At 37.1% G+C, this 22663-nt stretch overlaps 1 protein-coding gene across 1 annotated transcript in view; it reads left to right on the top strand.

The window, feature by feature from the left end:
- Nucleotides 1-22663, top strand: part of LOC107707742 (myelin transcription factor 1-like) — a 92121-nt gene that overhangs the window by 45826 nt on the left and 23632 nt on the right. Inside the window, exon 3 of the mRNA XM_016511830.1 lies at nt 22233-22333. Within this exon, the coding sequence (XP_016367316.1) occupies nt 22233-22333 (101 nt within the window). The remainder of the gene's footprint in view (nt 1-22232; nt 22334-22663) is intronic.

The raw sequence follows: 22663 nt of genomic DNA, 5'->3' as shown, positions 1-22663 counted from the left end.
TTTAATTTGCACACAACATTTATAACTGTGTGAAAAAAAAAAAAAAAAAAAAGGTTTGCAACAGGGTAAAAAAGGGCCCATTTTTTTTTTTAAAAATTCTGGTAAAAAATTTTGGGGAGTCACACCACATGGCTTTTTACAGCCATAATTAACTAACTAACTTTATTTATTTATTTATTTTTGACCATGACACACAATCATGAGATTCTACAGGGGTTCGATGTTCCTTATTCAAATAAATAATATTAAAGAATTTTTCCAAAATTATTACTGCTTAATACGTTATTGGTGTTTTTCAAGAATTTTCATTATTTTCTTTTCTGACTTTATGCCCCTAAAGATACCGAAACTAATTTTAAACATTTCAAAAATTTCTGCAATTTTTGAATACCCTGCATTCAGAAATGTCACATTACAAAAGTAAAATGGGTTGCGAACGCTATTTCATGTTGACTTTAAAGCAGCGGGATGTGTAATTATTCCACAAGCATGCTGCCAAGTTGCTGTCACATGTTCCCTGATCATCGCTGCATGTGGAACGAATGCATACGTGGAGAATGAATCGCAGAGATCTGAACTCTGAGCAGCTTGTGCACAGGATGCAGTCAACTTCAGGCCAGATGTGAACATGTACACACTCATCCTGGAGTTGTCCTAATGAACCCCCCGCTATGCACCCTTACGCACACGTCCTGAATCACAATAGCCAACGTCACCTTCTCTCTCTCAAACTCCTCCTCGTTTCTCACCCCTCACCGTCCGCTCTTCTCTTTAAACACGCTGCTGTGTTTGTTGTTTAAATGGCATTGAGAAAATTGCCCACTTTGGCCACTTCGAAACTCCAGCAGCTGTCGGTAATCGCCTTTGCTGGTGTGTGTGTGTGTGTGTGTGTGTGCAGAGAGGGTCACAGCAAGCAGCCCAGAAAGCGCCATTAAGAGAAAATGATAGCTGTGTGTCTGAAACTCCATTACACACCAAACACTTTAAAGAGTGGACCGCGCTTCATTATAGGCCACCATGAATTATTCAAAAGTCTCTCTCTCTCTCTCTCTCTCTCTCTCTCTCTTTCTGACTCTTTTTACATCTGTCTTAAGACCTTAATCTGGACAAAAGCTTTGAAGAGAGGGCTACAAAAAGAGATAGAGGGCAAATCCATCTGCATCCGGTGTCCGATAGAGATTTTTTCAAAAGAAACGAGATGTTATTTTGAGCGAGATCCAAACAAAGGGTAAATGTGAGGAGAAATACAAGTATAAAGAGTCAGACTATGTTAATGGAGGGCAGGAACAGGACGAGATGTGTTTTCCAAGTGTAGATTTTAATGATGTTGGCCGTTTGTTAAGAGGAAATAGGCATTCAGGAGTGTGTCAGCGCTTATTCATCTGGCCGTGTGTGTGTGTGTGTGTGTGTGTGCCAGTGTGCTTAAGGCCACGGTGACACTGCCCCCCATCTGTGTTGTGACTATTGTAATTACCCATCAGGCACTGCTACTGAGTACATTAAATGAGAACAGCACATAAAAAAAACCTACTGCTGTCTTTCTCTCGCCCTCATTCTCTCTGGAAATACATCTCACTAAAGGATTTCATTAGAAGTGTGTGTAAAACTATTTACATCAGCGCTTTTATTGCATACGGCTACTTTCTTTTCCTCGTAAGGAATGAAAAAGCCTCTTTCGGCTACCTGTCATTAAATAGCTATCGCGGATGAAAAAAGCTGTTAGGTAATGACTCACTCCATACAAATCTCCTTGAACGAAGAGTTAAAAGCTGCTACATGTTATTAGCATTTGTAGCGGCTCTGGAAAAAAAAATATCATTGCTTGAATTAGTGGGAAATGTATTAGTTGCATCACATGCTTTTTTATTGCATGTAGGAAAATCAAATTACTTTGGCAGAGATTAGCAGAGTCATAAAGGAACACTGTTGATTTGATTTTGGAGTTTATTTCCGTAGGTGGGATAAACTGCACGCACACGCATACAAAATTACACAATACAACAGAAACAGGCCTCATTAGGCCTCATTCATGAAGCACAAGCAGAATGAATTTCTGTGGGAATCGTTCATAAATCTGTTCTAGCATTAATTGTTGCATTAAATTAAAAGCCATTGATTAGGTAATGTTATTATGATCATTTTAGACAGACTCTTTACAAATAAAGGGATGGGAATCGTAGAATCTTAACAATTCTGGTTCTGGTTGTCAATGTAACGATTGCTTCAGGAATCAGTTATTCTTTTAGTAGCTCTAAGGAATTTTGACAAAAGAAATGCAATTCTGTTGCCAAATTAGTGAAACAATTCTTGCAAAAGGTGCAAGATGACTTTTTAGAGGCTGCATAATTGCCTTAACAAAAAATAATTGCAGAAAAAAATAATTGTAATAATAATAAATGATATTTATATAATACTGACAAAACTCATAATGTGTATTGTCATATGAAAACAGCAACTACACTGATATAAGTCTGACAGTTTAAAAGTCATTCATTCAGAAATCAGACTATACACGTTAATTAGTTAATTAGTGTCATTCGCTTGGGAATTGGACTTAACTGGTCACACATTTTTTGATTCACTAAAAAGAACTGACTCATTTGAGTCAGTTGTTCAGAAATCAGACTGAACTGATCACATTGTGTTTTTGATTCACTCAAATGAACTGACTCAGAGTCATTTGTTTAGGAATTGAACTAAACTGGACATGCAGTATGTTTGTGATTCACTAAAATGAACCGATTTCTGTGCTGTACATGTATGTTTTTGGTTCACTATAAATAACTGATTCACTAGAGACATTTGTTCAGATATCTAACTAAACTGTTAGTCACGCTGTACGTTTTTGATTCACTAAAATGAACCAACTCATTAGAGTCACTTGTTTAGGAATTGAACTAAACTGATCATGCTTGTTTTTAATTCAATAAAATGAACCAGTTTCTTAGAGTCATTCATAAATCAGAAAACACTGGTCAAGCTTTATGTTTTTGATTCACTAAAAATAACTGATTCGTTAGAATCATTTGTTCAGGTATCAGACTCAATTCACGCTGTTTATTTTGCGCTGTAGATTCAGTATCACTGTTGAATTGTCACTGAATAAGTGGTGCAAGGTTTAAAAAAAAAATGGAACTGGTTCTTTGGTTTCCAACCCATCCCAAATCATAAATGAGGCCTATTCGGTTTTAGTAGTTCAAATAGTAGTTCAAATGTGACCCTGGACCACAAAACCAGTCATAAGGGTCAATTTCTCGAAATTAAGATATATACGTCATCTGAAAGCTGATTAAATAAGCTTTCCATTGATGTATGGTTTGTTAGGATAGGACAATATTTGGCCGAGATACAACTATTTGAAAATCTGGAATCTGATGGTGCTTAGCAATGCATATTACTAATCAAAAATTAAGTTTTGATATATTTACAGTAGGAAATTTACAAAATATCTTCATGGAACATGATCTTTACTTAATATCCTAATGATTTTTGGCATAAAAGAAAAATCGATAATTTTGACCCATACTATGTTTTTTTGGCTATTGCTACAAATATACCCCAGCGACTTAAGACTGGTTTTGTGGTCCAAGCTCACATAGTTCAAATCAAATCAAGTAAATGTGTCACAGAACAAAATGCTAAATACATTTCATTTCAGGAGTTTATGGCCTTACCTAGTCTAATATAAAGTTAACAATGTTTCAGTATCTCTTTTTATGAGGCAGTGTCTAAAAGATAAATGGCGTTTTATAATGCAGGTTCATTATGAACGTATATTGTTACAGAATCTTTTCAGAAGTCTGCTAATATGATGTCGTATGAGGCCTTTTAAGTGAAGTGTCTTATTTTCTTGATGGATTTAGATTGCAACCAGCAGTGTCCGTCGGTGGAGTGTTTCTGTAGATACTACGCATCCATCCGTCAGTCCATTCATCTCTCTACCCCCCTCTTTCTTCTCCCCGTGGTCTCTCCAAACATCTCTATACCATAATGACATTTGCATACAGATGCTTTCTAAACAAGCACTCCCTCTGCACCCCATAACCCTCAATCAGCTGAGTCCTGTTACCAAGGCAACCACACACTCACGCACGCACACTGCAGCCCCGTTATTAGTCTACAATACCCCTCAGTGTAGAGCACTACAGGGTCCTGCTCCAGGTGTCCCCCTTTCATTCACACTTTCACTCACTCTTGTCTTAATTCTTCCTCTGTTCTGTCTGGAGTGCGGCGGAAGGAGGCGGTGGAGAGGTGGAGAGAGGTGGGGGTTTAGGGGTCCTGGTGATGCTGAGTGAGTTGTGTTGAAGGGGATTTACAACTTTACAATTTTAGAAGGGTTTTTACAACCTCTCAAATCGCTCGCAATTTCAATTTACTGTGATTCATGGGCGTGACACAAAAATTGTACATTTCTATGACCATTGTGGCTTAGCTGCATATGAGAAATTGTGCAAAATACGTAATAAAGTTGTAATAAAAACTTTGTAATTAAAATGTAAATTAAAAAGTAAAATATACCAAGTAAAATACGTAAAATAAAATACAATTAAAAATACAAACTATAGTAAAGTAATTTAAAAAATATATATATTTTTTTTTATTCATTAAATCATATTTTTAAAGAAAAATAAAAAATGGCACAGTAAACTACACTTGAATAACAAAAAAAACTATTAATAGTGTAAATAAATGAAATTGCTTCATTTTTAATAAATAAAGCTTCATTTTTGCTCTTCTAGGTAAAATAGTAAAATTAGTAAAATAAAGTAAATAAATATAAACAACATTTATTTCAATAAAGCATATGAGATATATATATATATATATATATATATATATATATATATCATATGTTCTATTGAAATATTATATAATTGTTATTTGTAAACAAAAGTGTTTATTAGTGTTAATTAAGTAAATTATTTTAAGGTATAAGTTCAATGACTTTAGTGACATTCTTGCTCTCCATGAATCATAAAGAATATCCAATTTAAAATAACAAATAATCAACAAAGAAAATTAAGTAAAATAAAATAAAAATATAAACAATTATGTAAATTTGATTTAAAATAAAAAGAAAATAAAAACTTAGAATAGACCGTTTTTGTTGAACAACAAAACAAGAAAAGAAAAGTATTACACCGTTAAATATAAGTATTTAATATACTGTACAACATTAAGTAATATACAATTGTATTAAATAGATTTAATCAAGACAAAATAAGGTGATTCCAAGGCTGAAGTTCAATGACTTTAGTGGCATTCTTGCTCTTTATAAATGTCAAAGATCAACTACAATTGTAAAATAAGATTTAACAAATAATAATAAAAAATTAATAATTAACAAATTTCGTGTAAATTATGGAAGTAAATTTAAAAAGTAATTAAAAAGAAAAAAATCTGCCTAAATCAGTCTATATATGGCTAAATAGTTATCTGTCTTTTTCTTTATAATTACATGTATGTACACAAAAACACACGCACGTACACCTAATTTGTGTGTGATTATGTGTCTGGCCGTATGTTCATCTTGGGAGTCCTGTGAGATGTGGGGAGTGTCATCCACAGAGAATAATCTTTGATTCAGTGTCTGGCCTCGTCTCTCGCACTCCTATCGGACGGCTGGTTCAGGAGGGGGGTCTTTAAAACAAGCCTCCTCCACGGCAGGACATGTGCTAAGCTGATTTAGCAGGGCTTAGCGGCAGCCCACCACAATCACACAGATTATACAAACAACAGCACACATTTCTGGGTTTCGCCACCTGCTTTGTGCAGCAGCTCGCAAGCACAGACTATTGTGTCCCAGCATATGTACACCTAAATATGGCTTTGCTCAGTGTCTGTCGATTTAATACTAAAAAGGAATAGTATGTAACATGATCCTTGTTTCAATGTTATTGAATATTTTTTTGGCTATATATATTTTTTTTATTACATACTTTATTAGGTAATTACTTTAATGACTTTAAGATAGATAGATAGATAGATAGATAGATAGATAGATATAAAATACAAGTATTAAATAATTTGTTATGTAACAATGTATACTAAATATATATTATAATTTTAAATTAAACTATTTTGCTTTAAAACTTCTTTTTTTAAATCAGTCAACCTTTTCATTTAAATGTAAATAAATATACAATGGAAATTGTATATCTTCCTGTAACTCCTCACCATTTTTAAGTCACTTTTTTTGCTTTCATTTATTCATTTTAAATGGTCCTGGTTGTGAAAGCTATAAAATATAAATATTCCAGTTAATATGAGGCTGCATGCAGAATAATTAGCAAAAACAAGTGAGCAAAATAGTTTTACATCAAAAACTGTCAACTTCTCACAGGATTTCATGTCAGCTACTCGCTTTCAGAAACTTTGATTTGATTTGAAGCCTTATATCCAAAGATTGATGTTTTTGAATACAAAACTGTACGTTTGAGTTTTTAAAGCTGTTTTACTCCTTTATAGTTATGACTGAATGAGAAAGTTGTTCTTCTGGGAGATGTTTTGTTCAGCATGTTCTGCCAGAGAGTTCAGTCTCTGATATGTAACGTAACGAAATGTAGAACATTCAGCGAGGAATGTATTATTTGATCCATATACTGCCCACACAGCTCTTTAGTCTTTTCTTTTTTTCCCTCAGACGCTCGGTTTCCTGTGCGTCTAAAACCTTACCTCAGCAAAAGAAAAAAAGGAGGGGTAAAAAGTGGAAGAGTGGTTCTGTGGCAGACTGATATCTAGTGTACCGTGACAGCTGGGCCTGCTCTCTTTCTCTCCCCTTTCACTCTCTTTTCTTCTCCTACACAAAGCCTATTAAGTATGCCACTCACTTAAAGGCCCCAGAGCCTCCCGCGGCCACAGGCTCCACCCAAAAGTGTGGCAGCTCTTTGTGATTGAAATGAGGCAGCAAGCCAGGCCGTGCTTGCGGAGCTCTGTCTGTGTTTACTCATCACCCAGCCATTCGGCGTGCTGCGGACAGGGGGAAAGGAGGGGCGAGCGAGGGAGGGAGAGTGGGAGAGTGGTTTCGGGGGTGGCGGGGCAGGACATGTCCTAGCAAGAGAGTGAGAGAGGGGGGGAAAGGGAGGAGGGAGGCAGACAGACTGTGGCTCTGTGCCCTCTGGCACCTCTGACCCTTCTCTGACTGGCGCTGGGGTACCAAACCCACTTCTGTGAGATCGGGGATGACGATCATGTAGGCTGGCACCCAGACCACACTGGGTTTTGTGAGTGGGAATGAATGTGTGTACGAAGGAGGGGTGAGTCTGCAAAGCTTGGGGCTAAAAAAAGTCATTTTTACTCTGTAAGCATTTTGGGGAACATGAATAGACAATGATGGACATGGAACTTAAACAAAGAGCAAACTTGTTTTTCCAGCATATATGGATTTGCATTGCAAGCTTTTTTTTTTTTTTTGCCCTGTAAGAATCATTGAATAATGATGATACTAAATAGTGTAAATAACTAATAAAAAGTAATGAATAGCAATAATGATAATCTTGGAATTGATAACTAAATTCAAACTAACAAAACAAAAGACAATGATAAAGAATATAGCACGTAATAGAAAAACGTATATGCTTATGTGCCACCAAAAAAAAAAAAAAAAACGCAGTAATTATGTTGTGAGTATAAGACCATGGTTGATTTCTATGAAAGCAAGTGTCTGTATGTTACCCAGGGTTCTTATCACTAACTAAAACTAAAACCATAAAAATAACACGTTCATTGCTTGAAATAAAGCAAATTAGATGAAATAAAATAAAATACAAAAAGTTAAACTGATTTTATTTGAGCTAGTTGCTAAAGCAACATTTCTCATTTTTGTTTAGTTTAAGTTGAAGTACTAAAATTACTACTAAATCAACAAACTTATTTTTAAAACTATATACACATATCTAATAAATAAATAAATAAAAATGACAAAAACACAAAACAAACCTACTAAAACGTTTACAAAAATTAAAATTAAAACCTATAAAAATCTAATTTAAATATTAACAAAGTGTATAATAGTATATCAATGACAATCAAATAACACTGGTTCTGTTTATTTTACCCATGGGCAAGAGGCTCTTACTGTGTTAAAATCACCCTGACAGGCTTTTTAAAAAAGTCAGCAACAACAATAACACACATTTTAATAAGTAATTGAATAAATTAATATTATTTTCATTTTTAATGATTGTTATTAATTTTTTTTATTTTTTTTAGATTTTTATTTGTCTCGTATATTTGTCTTATTGCTATTTATTTATTTATTTATATTATTTATTAAAATTTATTTATTGGATCTATTTATTTATTTTACTTGCATAAATCAGATTTTAATTTCCCTCTGAATGATCAAAATCACATAAAATTCAGTATGGTAATTTATATGGGCTTGTTTAAAATATGTGGTGAATTTATATGGGCTTGTTTAAAATGTTTGGTGAATTTATATGGGCTTGTTTAAAATGTGCTAAGCAGCAGACATGTTACCATAGTTTTAATTGATCCATACACTCACTTCCCCTCAGTGTATCCACACGTTCAGCGTCACGCTTCTCAGCCTGCAGTTAATCAGCATTATTTCCCGTTCTCAGCCTCAGCGACTCTGAGTCATCTGTACAGCCCTGCTTTTCACGTCTCACTCCCCATCGCTCGCTCATACTCGTGCACTTTCCAGGCCGTTTGTGCATACGTTCACTTCTTTTTTTCTCGTTTCTTTTTGTGCTGCCACAGACAGCTGTAGGGCACATCACAGTTCAGCGGCAGCCTCTCCAGCTCTCTCTCATGCGCAGCAATGATGTCGACAGGTCGGGGGGGTGCGCAGAAGACCGAAGGGGGGGTCGTGTAGTCCTTCATAAGCAAGAGGGAGGAGGCAGCCGTGAAGTTAATAGGTCAATGAGTGTATGCCGAAGTGGAAGAATACAGCAGGGCGTCTGGTAGTCTGTGATAAAGAGAATTGGGCCTGCTCTTCTCTGCTCGGGCCTGCTCTCATTTTTAAGTGAGAGCCTCTCTTTGTCAAAAGGCAAATTTAATAAGCAGCAAATGCATTACATGTTCTCTGCCGGGCCCCTCGCCATGGCAACGCAGAGTTGGGGCATGGAGATGGGCCTAGAGAGGACACGATTATCAGAGGAGCCATCTGCTAAAGGAGAGCCCAGACCCTGCCAAACCCACTGGGGGACTTCCACACCCTTCACTTACGCTGCTCATTTCCCTCTCGCTCAATTCAGACGTTTATTTCTTGGACATTGTTTGTTTTGGGTGAGCGGGTGCTTCACATTTGAAAGAGGTTGAAGGAGAGGTATGTGTTAATGATGTAACAGAGTGCAAGAAGCAAGTGAGCGAATTGGGAAGGGAGAAATTTCGCCCCAGAGTAGGAGTCGTAATTCCATTGAAAAACAGATAATCCTCGCGCTCTGGCTGCTTGCTGTTTCCCACAGTTTTGTTGCGGTTTAAAACATGACTGTGAACTAACACATAGGTTTACTTGCTCTTAATGCCCCATAAAGATGAAATTCAGTCTCGGAGAGAAATTCAAAGAGAACAGGGCCACACAGAGACTGCTTTTTCTAAACGGCTCACTTACAAACATTGCATGCATGTGGGTGTTTCTGCAGGCACTTTTGTTCTTGTGTACTTAAATTACACTTTTTATTTCATTTGTCTGCTAACATGCAGGAGAATTGTCTTTGTTTTTGTTTCGTTTTTTTGTTTTCTGAAAGTCAGTCGTTTACACCAGTGTCATTTCCAGCACATGTTAAATGTTTTATTGTGTTTAATATCATTATGTGATGGAAACCTTAACTGACCTCCTTTTTTTTTAACTCACTTACAAACATTGCATGCATGTGGGTGTTTCTGCAGGCACTTTTGTTCTTGTGTACTTAAATTACACTTTTTATTTCATTTGTCTGCTAACATGCAGGAGAATTGTCTTTGTTTTTGTTTTGTTTTTTTGTTTTCTGAAAGTCAGTCGTTTAAACCAGTGTCATTTCCAGCACATGTTAAATGTTTTATTGTGTTTAATATCATTATGTGATGGAAACCTTAACTGACCTCCTTTTTTTTTAATGTATTTATTTATTTTGAAAAAAAAGCTAATTGTAAGTTGTATGTATCCTAAATACACAAAAATGTAAATGTTTTATATTACAAATAAAATTTAATTTTTTATATAACTGTATGTAATATAGATGTAATATTTATAGTATTTTGTTGACCTTATTTACTGTTATTTACTTATTTACTATTTATTGATTTTAATCACATATGTCAATATTTGATCTCAAGCTCAAGACACTGCCTTAAGCTTTATTAAGCATAATTATTCATTGTTATGGAAATAATGCAACAACTAAGTCATAATTTTGATATTTAATTTGATTTTCATGTTAATTATAGTTTTATAATGGACTTTCATTGTTGGAAAGTCTTGGTTTGAGACTAGTAAAACATATTTAAGTTTATATTTTGTGTGTGTGTGTGTGTGTGTGTGTGTGTGTGTGACTTTCATATAACAAAAAAGGCGGTTTTAAAAGAAATCAATCATAAAAGCCTGAAGGCACATCCAAATGTTTGTTCACTATAACATGCCTTACTGCTTGTTTCAAATTTCTGAATTCATGGTTTATTTGTTGTACTGTTATGTGCGATTTCTTGAATAATACTGTTCTTTTACAAAACATAACCAGATGGGGTCGTTGAGTAATTGTTAATTATTTTTATTGTTAAATGCCAGTTTAAATGTCAGTTTAAATATTTAAATAAGTGATCACTTTAAGAAATGTAGACGTAAACATTAGAATAAAATGGTTTATAATATAGATAGGTGGTTAAATAATATTCTTAGCCAGATTTACCAAAAACTATTCTAAAGTTTGATAGAGTTTGGGCTGCATGATTTTCTCCCTCAGCATTGTTGGGAAACTTCCTAAGCTGAAAGCGCACAGCTGCCGGTAGTCCCTTCTGTTGGCATTCTACAGGCTTTGTTGTTGAGAACGGAAGACAATTGTTTTGATTGGCTGAGAGTTTTGCGGCGGTAGGATACGATTACCCACACGCTGGTCTCTGATTGGCTGGGCTGGATTTAACGTCAGCCGGCACCCCTCTTTCGCTCCATTCAAAGAGAAGTTGTAGTAATTTTGTCCTCAACTTCTCCACTCAAGTTTACTTTCTCAGGACTTGCCAGACGCTTATGTGAAACTCGGAGCCGCAGCCATGAAGCTGTGTGGGACTTTTTTAGGTCAGTTAACCTTCGCTGTCTAATATTTGACTAGTTTAAATGTACACGACGAACATTGTTAATTAACAGGTGTCTAAAAAGTTGTCTAACCTGCTGTTACTGCTCCTATATGCGACTTAGTAGTGTATAAGCATTTGTTTTGTATTATTCTTATATGAACCGATAACAAAATATATTCCTTCAATAATATTTATAATATTTTCATCTTTTTAAGCTAACTTGACTATGTAGTCTACATCCTTGGTTAGCAAATGATATAATAACACGGTGTGAAACATTTAGATTAAATATTATATTATATTATATATACATATTATATACAATTTATAATAATACTTTTTAAGCTAACTTGAGTGAGTTTGCTAATCAATGTCTTCAGGATCATTAGAAAATCACAGGTAGGTTTGTTTGATTAGGGTTGGAGCTAAACTCTGCAGGAAAGTGGATCTCGCGAGCCAGATTTGAGGATCACTGCACGAGTAAACAGCTCAAACTACTTAATTAAAAAAGTTAAGCTTAATTGCCTTAAATTTGTAAATAAAAAGTTATGTCATCGTTACAACCTTCAAGGATAGAGTCAACTTTTCCCACCACTGTAAATGGAATTATTAAAGAAAAATAATGTATCTCTTAAAACTGAAAATTAAGTGACATAAATGATTGTGTCAAATTAAATAAATGCAAAGAAAGATGCTGCATAATGATGAAAATATTTTACCCATACATATTTGATATATGGTTTTAGCATTTAAGTTGCCAGATAAGGTAGCAAAGTCCTTTTAAGCATTCTATATTCTTTGAAGGTAGTCAGAGTAAATAGACCCTCGCGAAAACAAGTTGGATTGGCCTGTCGTGGTAACCATAGCAACAGTACGCAGTTTGATCGCTTTCGGTCAGGATCCCTATCGGACCCTTTTTTTAACGGACCTATCCCTATTATTATTATTATTATTTAATTTTGCATGTTAGTATATAAAAAAAATATTTGTTTAAAAAATAAATTAAGATAATTGACTATTTGATTACTTTTTGTAAGAGATTTTTGGTTGCGCGAGAGAGGTTCCTCGCCATATTCCTCCTCGAAACTGCTGACAAAATTCCCTTAAAATATCGACCCTGTTGAAAGTTACGTGTAATTTCACCATAACTCATGTCATGTTAGTCTATATTGTTTATCTTTTCAACATTTCTATTGAAACGCATCACAACTGACGGTAGTCTCGCAGAGGAAGGCAGCCGGGTGTGATTTTCCTCCGGGTCGCTGTCCATGGTACTGGGCCAAAGCGCTGTCTGTGGTCCTGAAGCCAAGCCGAGCGCAAATACTTGTGCTCCCTCTGTTTACTCTTACCATTTATTCTCACAGTTCTCAATGAGATACTGAAGAAACAATCATTCTCATTCCTGTGAATCTCATTCTTGAGTACTTGTGGCAGGGGAGTGTAACTTATTTTTTAGGTGTGTATGGTTTCTATTCTGTCTTTTGTTTATTGGATTGTGTCTCGGTTAGTGAGGCAACTCAAATCATATTGATGCAGCGTGGACACTTCGTGATTGATTTCAGCTCCAATGCATAACAATGGGACAGCAAAAAAAGAGCCTGCCGCAAAGAGATAAGAACTTAATAGAATTTCTGAAAGGCGAAGGTTGGCTTTTTGAAAATTCCCCCCGTGTGCAGCATGGAGACAGCAGATAAAGAGTGGCATTTGTGGAGAATATTCTCAAATGGCTTGTAATGAATGGTTGTCATTTTCACTAATGGCTACAAAACAACAAAGCACAACAGCGGTGTGTGCAACATTTAGGAGTCATTCCAAGTTGCATTCGTCTGTTTTGAGTGAAGAAGACAGTACGGTGTTGAAATCCTTTTATTTGCGCGCGCGCGTGTGTGTGTGTGTATGTATGTCACATCAATGCAGATGATTGCAAAAACAAAAAAAAAGTAAAAAGGTAGTTTCTGGTAGTTTTTAGCTTGTATCTTGTTATTTCTTAATCCATACACCCTAATGCCAGCAGTCTGATCATAATATATTACACTAACTTTGCCAGTGAAGCATTGCCTATGAAAAGTGTGTGAATCACTGGACAGTACCATTCGGAAGGAGTCAGGAGGGAGGGTTCAGATAACACCGGCGACATATGCATGCTTTTGTGCAATATTAAAGATTAATCACTGGGCGTAAAATAAGCAGCTTACGCTATTAGAATTTAAAGTAACAGCGACCCGACGCGCACTCTGAACTATAAGATGATGTTTGAAACACGCATTCGCTCTATTAGTTATCCGCCAGCGTTTTTTCTGTCACTTTCAAAAATTAGAGCGATAGAAGAACCGTTTTAAGAACTTTTTCATTCTCTAGTTCTTTTGAAAACCATCTACTGGTGCTTCAAGGGATTTAGAAGCCAATGTACTGATCCGAATAACCGATATTGTATATCCAAAATGCTTTTAATCTCTAAAGAACCATATAAAGCCAACATGGTCTTGGATAATAAGATAGATTTTTCCTGAACCACCGAAGAACCTTTATGATTATCTTGTTTCTGGCACAAAGGAGAACTTGTATAGGCTAAATCCCTTGTAGGTGCGTGGGTGTGGGTGTTAGAGAGAGGGAGAGGGGAGCGATCATGTGTGTGTCTGTGTGTGTGTGTGTGTGTGTGTGTGTGCGCGCGCGCACTGATAAAGACAGTATGAAATAGAGTGTGCATGGCTGTACACATGCCCGCTGAGTTATTGCGGGGGGATATTCAAAGCCCAGCCCATCGATGTTGTAGGTTTTACTACAGCTTTCGTGATGTCATGGCAAAGGGCGGAGGGAGGAGGTGGGGGACAATGGCTCATGAGGGAAAGGTAAGTCAATATTACGTTTTCTCGCTGACAAAGGCAAATGAAGCCATGTTTTTGCTTACAAACAAGTAGCGTTCATACCGCCCCGTTCTGGATCCTCGCTCGTCCGTAGCAGCACCAGCGAAGCGCCGATCCTCTTCCCCGCTGTCACTGAATCAGTCGGGATACTACTGAAGAAGTAGAGTTTAGTTTTCTTTTAGAAAAATCTATAAATGGGATATTTTACCCCAAACTGTCTCACAGCTTACTGAATACACGACGAAGACGTGAGAAGCGTCTGGCGGAGAAGCTTTCGGGATTATTATTATTTTTTCTCTCAGGTAATCATGATCATGATTTTTATTTATCAAATATAAATAGTTTTGGTTATTTTTGTTAATTACCAAAAAATCTCTCAAGAGGATCTTTGAGATATGTAGCTAGGTTTAGAGTCAAGGGTTGAGTTGTTAGAATATATTCTAAATGTTTCACACCGTGTTATTATATCATTTGCTAACCAAGGATGTAGACTACATATCTAGATCATCCCATTCCGAGATGCCCTACAGATCAAGGTTAATGGCTTTTGCGTTGAAGGGTGCCGCTTTATTTTCATATTTCATCCTTATCGCACTTGTATGATCGATGATTGTAATATTATAAATATTATTGAAGGAATATATTTTGTTATCGGTTCATATAAGAATAATATGTGCCGCTTTATTTTCATATTTCATCCTTATCGCACTTGTATGATCGATGATTGATTTTATAACCTTTGAAGTAAGATGTTTGCGGGTACAAGCGGGTCTGTTTCGGAGAGGATAGTGTGAGTGTGAGTCCACGCTTCCCTGCTAGAAGAAGCTCCAGCGGAGAGTGTGTGGAGTTGACATGGAAAAAGTGATAGAGAAACAGTCAGCTATGGCGCTCTCGTACAAACGCACCGGTGCCTATTTGTTTTCTCACTTTGCCACAGAAATCCTGCGTGCGTTTGAACCTAGAGATGATTCGGGAATGCCTTGTCAATATTCCTCAGCCGCCTGCTTATTCTCGCGCATAAATGCTGACAAATGCGCGCGGCGTGCGTTAGTCAAAACTGTTCATTTCTCAATCCACTTCATCGCGTTTTGAGCTTTATGAGCGTATATGTGCTTGCGTGTTTTTAATTTATCCATTCGCCTGGTCTTGGGGTGATCGCACTGTAAGTGCTCACTGTCATGTAGTTGTATATTCTCCATCTTTTTGGCACACATACAGAGTTGCTTCCATATGGCTCAGTGTAATTAAGGTCGAACAATGGGCGTAGCGCAGGACTCCCGGCCGAGTGCACGAATGACGTGGAAGAAGAAGAAGGAGGGGTGGCCATTTGATTTTCTGCTGCAGAAAACAGAGTGGAGAGATGCTCTCTTTAAATGTCAACCGCCCCTGGTGAGATGCGCAGAAGAAAAGTCATGAGAGTTGAAGCAATAACGCCCATCCTCTGCATCCATCCCCCGCCCCTGTTCATTTCTAATGAGTGATTAGTGCGTCTGTCTCATATTGCTCAGTATTCCGGGGCTAATGTATTAGACATTCACTATTGTATGAAGTATAATATCAAAGCACCTGCAACCAAGATGGTGGACGAAGTGAACGTGAATGTGTTTCATCTGAGAGTCAGTTATGTGATCATGTAATCACAGTGAACCTATACTATACTGTGTGTAAACTATATATATTTTATTATTAGTTTATTATTACACAGTTTATTATAAGTTTAAGAAAATAATATCAGAAGCCTCATAGCATGAGAAAAGTAACTGGAGTTAGTGAGTTTTGAGTGTGTGTGACTAACTTCTCACAGTCTGAGGCTTCTGGCTCTATGACAGCCAGCACTTCCAGATCAGATCAGTGCTGTAGAGGAGAGCAGGGAGTGTTGCAACACAGGATGAGGTGTAACACCATCAGTTTAACCAATTACAAATGAGCTACAGGGATGAAATCACCATCATACATGAGCACCACCCTCATGAGGTGATGATAGAAGCTGTAAGTCTCTATGTAAAATATAAAGGAGTTACAGGACCAAAAATACTTACATTTTATCTCTGGTTTATAATGTGTGTGTGTGTGTGTGTGCGCGCGTTTTTGTGACAAATGAGGACATACATTTGTATAATGACAAGGGTATGACATAGGTATTACAAGGAGAAGGTGACTTTTCAGGACATTTTATAAATCACACAGAATGGAGTGTATTGAAAATCTGAAATAGCACAAAGTTTCCTGTGAGGGGTAGGTTTAGGTGTAGGGTTGGTGTAGGGCAATAGCATATACGGTCTGTACAGTAGAGAAACCATTACGCCTATGGGATGTCCCCACTTTTCACAAAAACAAACCTGTGTGTGTGTGTGTGTGTGTTTAATGACAGGGATTTCAGGTATTATCTGAATCAGCAGGTTCTGTTGTTTAATTTGATATTCATTTAATGAAAAAAATACAAATAAATAAATAAAATGGCAGCGGACACTTTGTAGGCTTGTAACACTTTTCCATCATACTTCTACTGAACCTGAAAGATTGCATATAATGAGACATATAGATTAAATAAGTCTTCGTTTTGAGAGTGACTATAACACTGTTGTCAGTTTGATGTTTTTTCTATATTTGTTTTCAATTTAATTTGCTGGTTTTAATTCAAACGTTTTCCACTGCGAATTAACATGTTTATAATGAAATGAGAGTGGGGTGTGATGCATAATGATTATTTAACAATTACATTTGATTACCACCACAATACATGCATGCACAGTATTTAAAATGCCCTTGTTTTGTTAGTGGTACAACCTGAGGTTTTTTTTTTTTTCAGTTTGTAAACTGTATCAAAGTATGTATGAAAGTTTGAGATATATAGCAAAAACTCTGTCTCTCCTACTGTATTTACTGACAAATACTGCAGCTAATGTTGTTTTGGACTAGCATATCGCATTTTAGCGACATCCACTTGTCACGATATTCAGCACTGTATACAATGAAGGTCATCTGAGCGCAACATTGATTCATGGAGTCGTTTATTTTATCTCGCTCGCCTAGAAACTGGTTTTGGTAATAACTTTCACATGATCCTATCTATCTGTTTGCGGAAATTGCGCAGAATTGCGCAGTCGTCAGGAACCTCCAGAGTTTAATAAAAGGAGATGCTGCTATCTGTGCGGTGGGGGGAATCCTTGCAAGTTTTCCCAATTATTTCTGTCAGCCACGTTAATATATAAACGAACAATGTGCTCAGTCTTATAAATAAATGAGACTATAGCGGATCATCTGGTGCATGCAGCTCTTTTCACCCGAATCATAAAATCTGGGTCTTCACAGATCGCCGTTTAATCTTATCCGCGGATTAATTACTCAAGCAGGGCTGTGTGCAATATTCTAACGTCAGTGCTCATTTCGGTTGTCCAAAGGCGCTAAATGCTCGAAATAGGCGCTTGTTTATCGCTCAGTCCATTGTACAGAAAAAAATAGTGATATAAAAGTGGAAAAACATAAAAATGTAGCGCTGCAGCAGGTGCCGTGGGTTTTCCAGAGAGGAGAAAGTAATAAACGTGGAATGGAGCAGCTGGGCCAAATTGCGCTCTTCTTATTCAGAGCACAGCAGAAAACCACGCCACCAGGGCCGAGGGTCAGGGTCGCCCCTATCATTAGTGAAGAAAGGTGCCATTTAGAGCAGCCTTTAAGCCTTGAAACACTGAATTGCGTGCAGTTGAATTGGTCGGTGATTTAGAATGCATGTTTATGCTGTTTGAGCCTTGCGTGACAAGCGCGCCATTGTTTGTTTACTCTGAGTTTTCAGGTGGCGTAGAACACATCTTTTAAGAATCGTTCTCGTTCACTCACGTGTAGGCCCTATACCTCACTGAAGTTGTTCTTTTATTTTCTTTTTTCTTTATTATAAGTTTTTAAACAACTAGCTACGTGAAGTAACTGACTCTTTTAAAGTTCGTTGTTTTGAGATGAAAAGAATTGGCTGATTTTTTTATTGGCTGAGTTTGTTTTTTGTTCGGTTCCGTGTTTAGAACTAATCTTTCAAGAATTGTTCTTGTTCGCTCCTGTGGCCTGTTTTACATTTAGTTCTCTTAACTTTCACTATGCGAGTAACTGATTTTTGTAACTGAAATTTCCCTCTAAACTTGGCTGACCATCTTATTTTGCAACAGGTAAGTAGAGCTATTTTCTTTGAATGTTAGAGGCTTTCGATTTATAAGCCGAATAAAAGAATAACGATGTATGGTAAAACCTTTTGCTCTACAAACCACTGTGTTTATGATAATGATGATACATTAAAATAATATGATAATTATAATGATTTTTGATGATAAAAAAATAAGTCGGATTTTAAGAACAAGACTTTAAAAGAATCTGTTGAGTGAATGATTCAATGACGCACTCGCTGAACACTAAAGACACGCAAAAAGCCTGCCTCCATCTACTGGCTTATCTGTGTAACATACAAACAGAGGCACTGAACAAATCTGAATGAATCAATTTAGAATCCGTACCCAGAATGAATCAACTATTTCTGCGTCATGGTAGCACTTTTGAACAGGTATTTCCAGACAGTACTGAAAGCACTCCTGAGCATAAGCTTTAAAGTACATTGAAAGTTAACCTCTTTACTTGTCCGTAACCTTGAGAGCATTTGTGTCTATTTAAGAAACCCAGACAAAGGCAAATTCTGCCATTGCTCCTTTAACGCAGAGTCACTCTCTGAGAAGGCCTCTTTCTGCTGCTTGTGGATGTCATGGTGTTTTCCGCGGTGCGTCATAAAGAAAAAAAAAGAGTGCCCATAGCTCTCAAAGGCACTTTGACTCGTTTTGACATGAAGGAGAGTCTAATTTTATTACTCGCTGCTGACTTTCAGGCACAAGTCGATTTTTTTATCTCCTGGAAAGAAAACTACAATCCACCGTGAACGTTAAATATATTTTGATGGTATTGTTGTTTTTATAATAATTAGGTTTGGGTGTGTCTCGCAGGCTAACGTTATACGTTCACCTTTGCTCTTGTTAAGAGCTTTCGGTTTGTTCTTTAATCACAAAGTTGAAGTTAAATCTGCTTAACTGGAACAGAGAGTGCAGATGTGTCACCCGTGGATTACCGTGAAGGCATCCATCCCTGTTTAATCTAAACTATGGATTTATGTCTGTCTCAAACAACTCTGCATCACTATGATGGATTTCAGCTGCATGACATGATTTTCTTGATTTGTTTACACTCATCTCTGTCTCATTTGACTGTCTCGCAGTAGCAGAACTATCACAGATCATTTATTAATTTCTTGTTCCTCCTGTAGTGTAATACTTTAAAGTGAACATCCACAGAAGCCAATCGCATAATAGTCTCTCCGGCCCATCTGTAAATGATGAACTGTTTAGCTTTATTAATGTTCTCTCTCGCTTTAGAATAAGTGGCACCTGAGCCATCAAGGTTATTGAGAGCCACGGTGGTGGATTATGGGGGCCGTGCCATTTCAGAGGGCCCGGAAAGTGTGGAGTCGGCTATACGGCCCGGGTTTATGGTGAGATTTTAAAGAGCCCTTTGCGCCTCGCAGTTCTGTTTATTTGGGTTGAAATTTGTAGAATGAGAAAAAGCGAGAGAGCGTTGGGGGGAAGGATGCACAGTAGTGCTGTTGTAGTCACTTTTTAGAAGAGGGCTGAAAGTTGATAAATAAGCGTTTTGTTCCGTGCCGGCGTGGGAGTGTGTGTGTGTAAGGGGCATTGGAAATGCTTTTACTGACAATGCCCTACAGCTTTCTAACTCTGATGACTGGCATCCTGCCTGTCTTTTTCTGGGTTATTGCTGCTGCACAGAGTTTTAGGAGGCAAATCAGATCTGCCTGCTTTGTTTATTTTGTGCTTGCTAAGAGAGAAGGGCAGATGTTAGAGGGGGAAGCGAGTCAGAAGCTAGGCATGTTTAAAGGCTTCTCTTTTACTGACAGCAAACTCTTTCTATTTCGCTCTCCTTTGGCTCTCTCTCTCTGAGAGTGCGAGGTGAGTTTTAGTGCCCTATAAGAAACAGATGGAAGCCTGCTTTAAAGTAAGGAAACGCCAGATTGAGATAAAGGTAAAGAGAGGAAATGAAAGGAAAAGAAAGGACAGAAGTGAGGGGAGAAGAGGCTAAATGAGAATGGCAGATGTGTCGTACCTCTTACTACAATATATCAAAACAAAAAACAATCATTCTTATAGAGATGATGATTCTACTGCAAACAAACTGCATATGGAAGCAACAGTAGCTTTGAAAGTGTTTTGATATGAGTTAATATTGAATATGAATTTCAAGTGTGTGTGTGTGTGTGTACTGTATATACTGTATATTCTTTGATTTTTTTCTTGTATTTTAGTCTTCATACATAACTATATAACAACATTTCACTTAAATTATTTTTACTCAACACTACAAAAATGTTACATGGGCTTTTATGCTTGACAGAGAGATTCAAGATCTTTGTGATTCAACACAAAGTTCTCTGGTGTCCTCTGATCATTTTAAAGGCAAAGCTTGACGGGTTAGCGTAGGTTTTTGTGTGTTTTGAACACTGAAATCCTCAGAAGGATTTCTCACGCAACTTTTGAGAGTTTGTTGCCTGCGATATTGTTGACGGCTAAACAAAAGTGAGTTATGAACCAGAGTCTCAGCTGTGAGATTTCACGAACAATGTGGCCGTGCTCATTGATGAATGTAATGATTATTTTAATAAGTTCTGCGTTTGATGGCACGAGCATGTTAGCGCTTGAGCGGAGGGGATATTTTTGCATCAGATTTTATTGACACTCTTTTATCATTCTAGCAGGCATGTCTATCATATATGTGCTGGAGGGGGTGGGGAACGGGTTTATGGAAAGATGGACTATTACCCTGATGAAAAAAAGAAAGGAGGAGGGGGAAAAAATCTGATTTATGGTTGATTCATTATTTACTGACCAAATTCCCTCCCCCAGCACGGGCCTGTCTCTGTGACCCCTCCCCTCTCTTACACTCCTGCCTGCTAAAAGCTCAATAAAAATGCACAAATGTGATTGATTCTAATAGCAGACCGACAGAGCTTCCAGCTGGGCAATTTTAGCATGCACATGCATGTGCGTATGTGCGAGTGTGAGTTTTTTTTAGTTCTTGCCTCTCTTTAATTAGAAGTGCATAGGTCACATGTGTAAAAGGCCCAACCCCCTATCATGACCTGTCAAACTGTCACTTCACACATTTGACATTATGCACCTTTCAGTCAACACATAAATGTGCTATATATGTGCTGTCAGTATATTATATTAGTTAATGCATTTACACAGATATTTACAAAGATAAATGTGACTTTTTATTTTTTTCTACCAGTTTATATGTGGGTCAGTGACAAGGTGCTCATGTATTTTATTTTATTTTATTTTATTTTGTAAATGCATCTATTCATATATACAAAATTCTGTTTAAAATCAATTTATACTGTACATACAACGACTTAAATACATCTCTGAGCATGATCATGTACTTAATTTTCTAAATTAAAAGACTTTTTGAAATTTTTGTGGTACATGAAATGTATATATCAGAAATGTGTGTGTATATATATATATATATATATATATAAAATAAAATATCACTATATAACTATACGTATTTATAAATAATTTAAAAATTAATATTAATATTTGAAAAACTTCTGTCTTCCAAATCATTGTCATATGTAATATGGAAAAAAAAATTACAAAACTTTTCTTAAAACTGGCATAAGAGCTTTAAAACCACATGAAACCAACGTGGATACAAACAGTACATTTCTAAGACATGTGTTTTAAATTAGATTTTTTTTTCTTCCTTTTCTTTACCATGGGTGCTCCTATATATCATTGACCCAGGTGTGTGTTTGTGCGATTGTGCACTTGTGTGTGTCTTGCTATTGGGATGGAGGGGGTTGTGTTTCCTGTGCTGAGGCTGCTGGTTTCAGATGCAGGTGGACAGGTGATGAGATGATCTGGCCGTTTCACTGCTGAATCAGTCCGTAACAGCATCCGAACCGAACGCTCCTTTGCCCTCGCTCCGCAAAACTCTTCCAACTGCCAGCGCAGATGCTGACATGACTGTCTTTTCCCCTCATTTTCATTTTTTTTTCATTTTCACTTATTGCCTTCTCTCTCTCTCAAATAGAAAATGAGTACCGGGGGAAACTCCTGAACCAGCGCTGGACGCGAGGAGACAAGATCAGCCACTGCCGGCCCTCTCTCAGACTGCAGAGCCGACCAATCAAAGTGAGTTGCACGGGCCCGCCCGGCCAATCATCATGCAGAAACTCAGGCTTCCTGCCAAGTTGGCACAATTAGAGGCGAAAGAGGGTTTTACATTTATGACATTCATCAGTTCTGTCTGTCAGCACACTGTGAAAGGAAGTCAGCGTTGTATTACCGCAATGTACGCAGTTCATGCCAGCTTGACCTAGAATGGGTTTTGGCAGAGCAAACTAACCCCCCTCTGAATGAGCCGAGTTTTTTAAGTGTCCCGCGTCCCGTAATTATGAAGAATTGGGCTGTTCGGCTCAACCTAATTTCATTTTTATAGCTTTCTTGCATTATTTAGGAAAA

The sequence above is a fragment of the Sinocyclocheilus rhinocerous genome, unplaced genomic scaffold (assembly GCF_001515625.1).
Source record: "Sinocyclocheilus rhinocerous isolate Xijiao unplaced genomic scaffold, SAMN03320098_v1.1 scaffold565, whole genome shotgun sequence".
Taxonomy (NCBI): Eukaryota; Metazoa; Chordata; class Actinopteri; order Cypriniformes; family Cyprinidae; genus Sinocyclocheilus; species Sinocyclocheilus rhinocerous.
The sequence above is the reverse complement of the archived record's forward strand: the minus strand, read 5'-3'. Positions and strand labels throughout refer to the sequence as shown.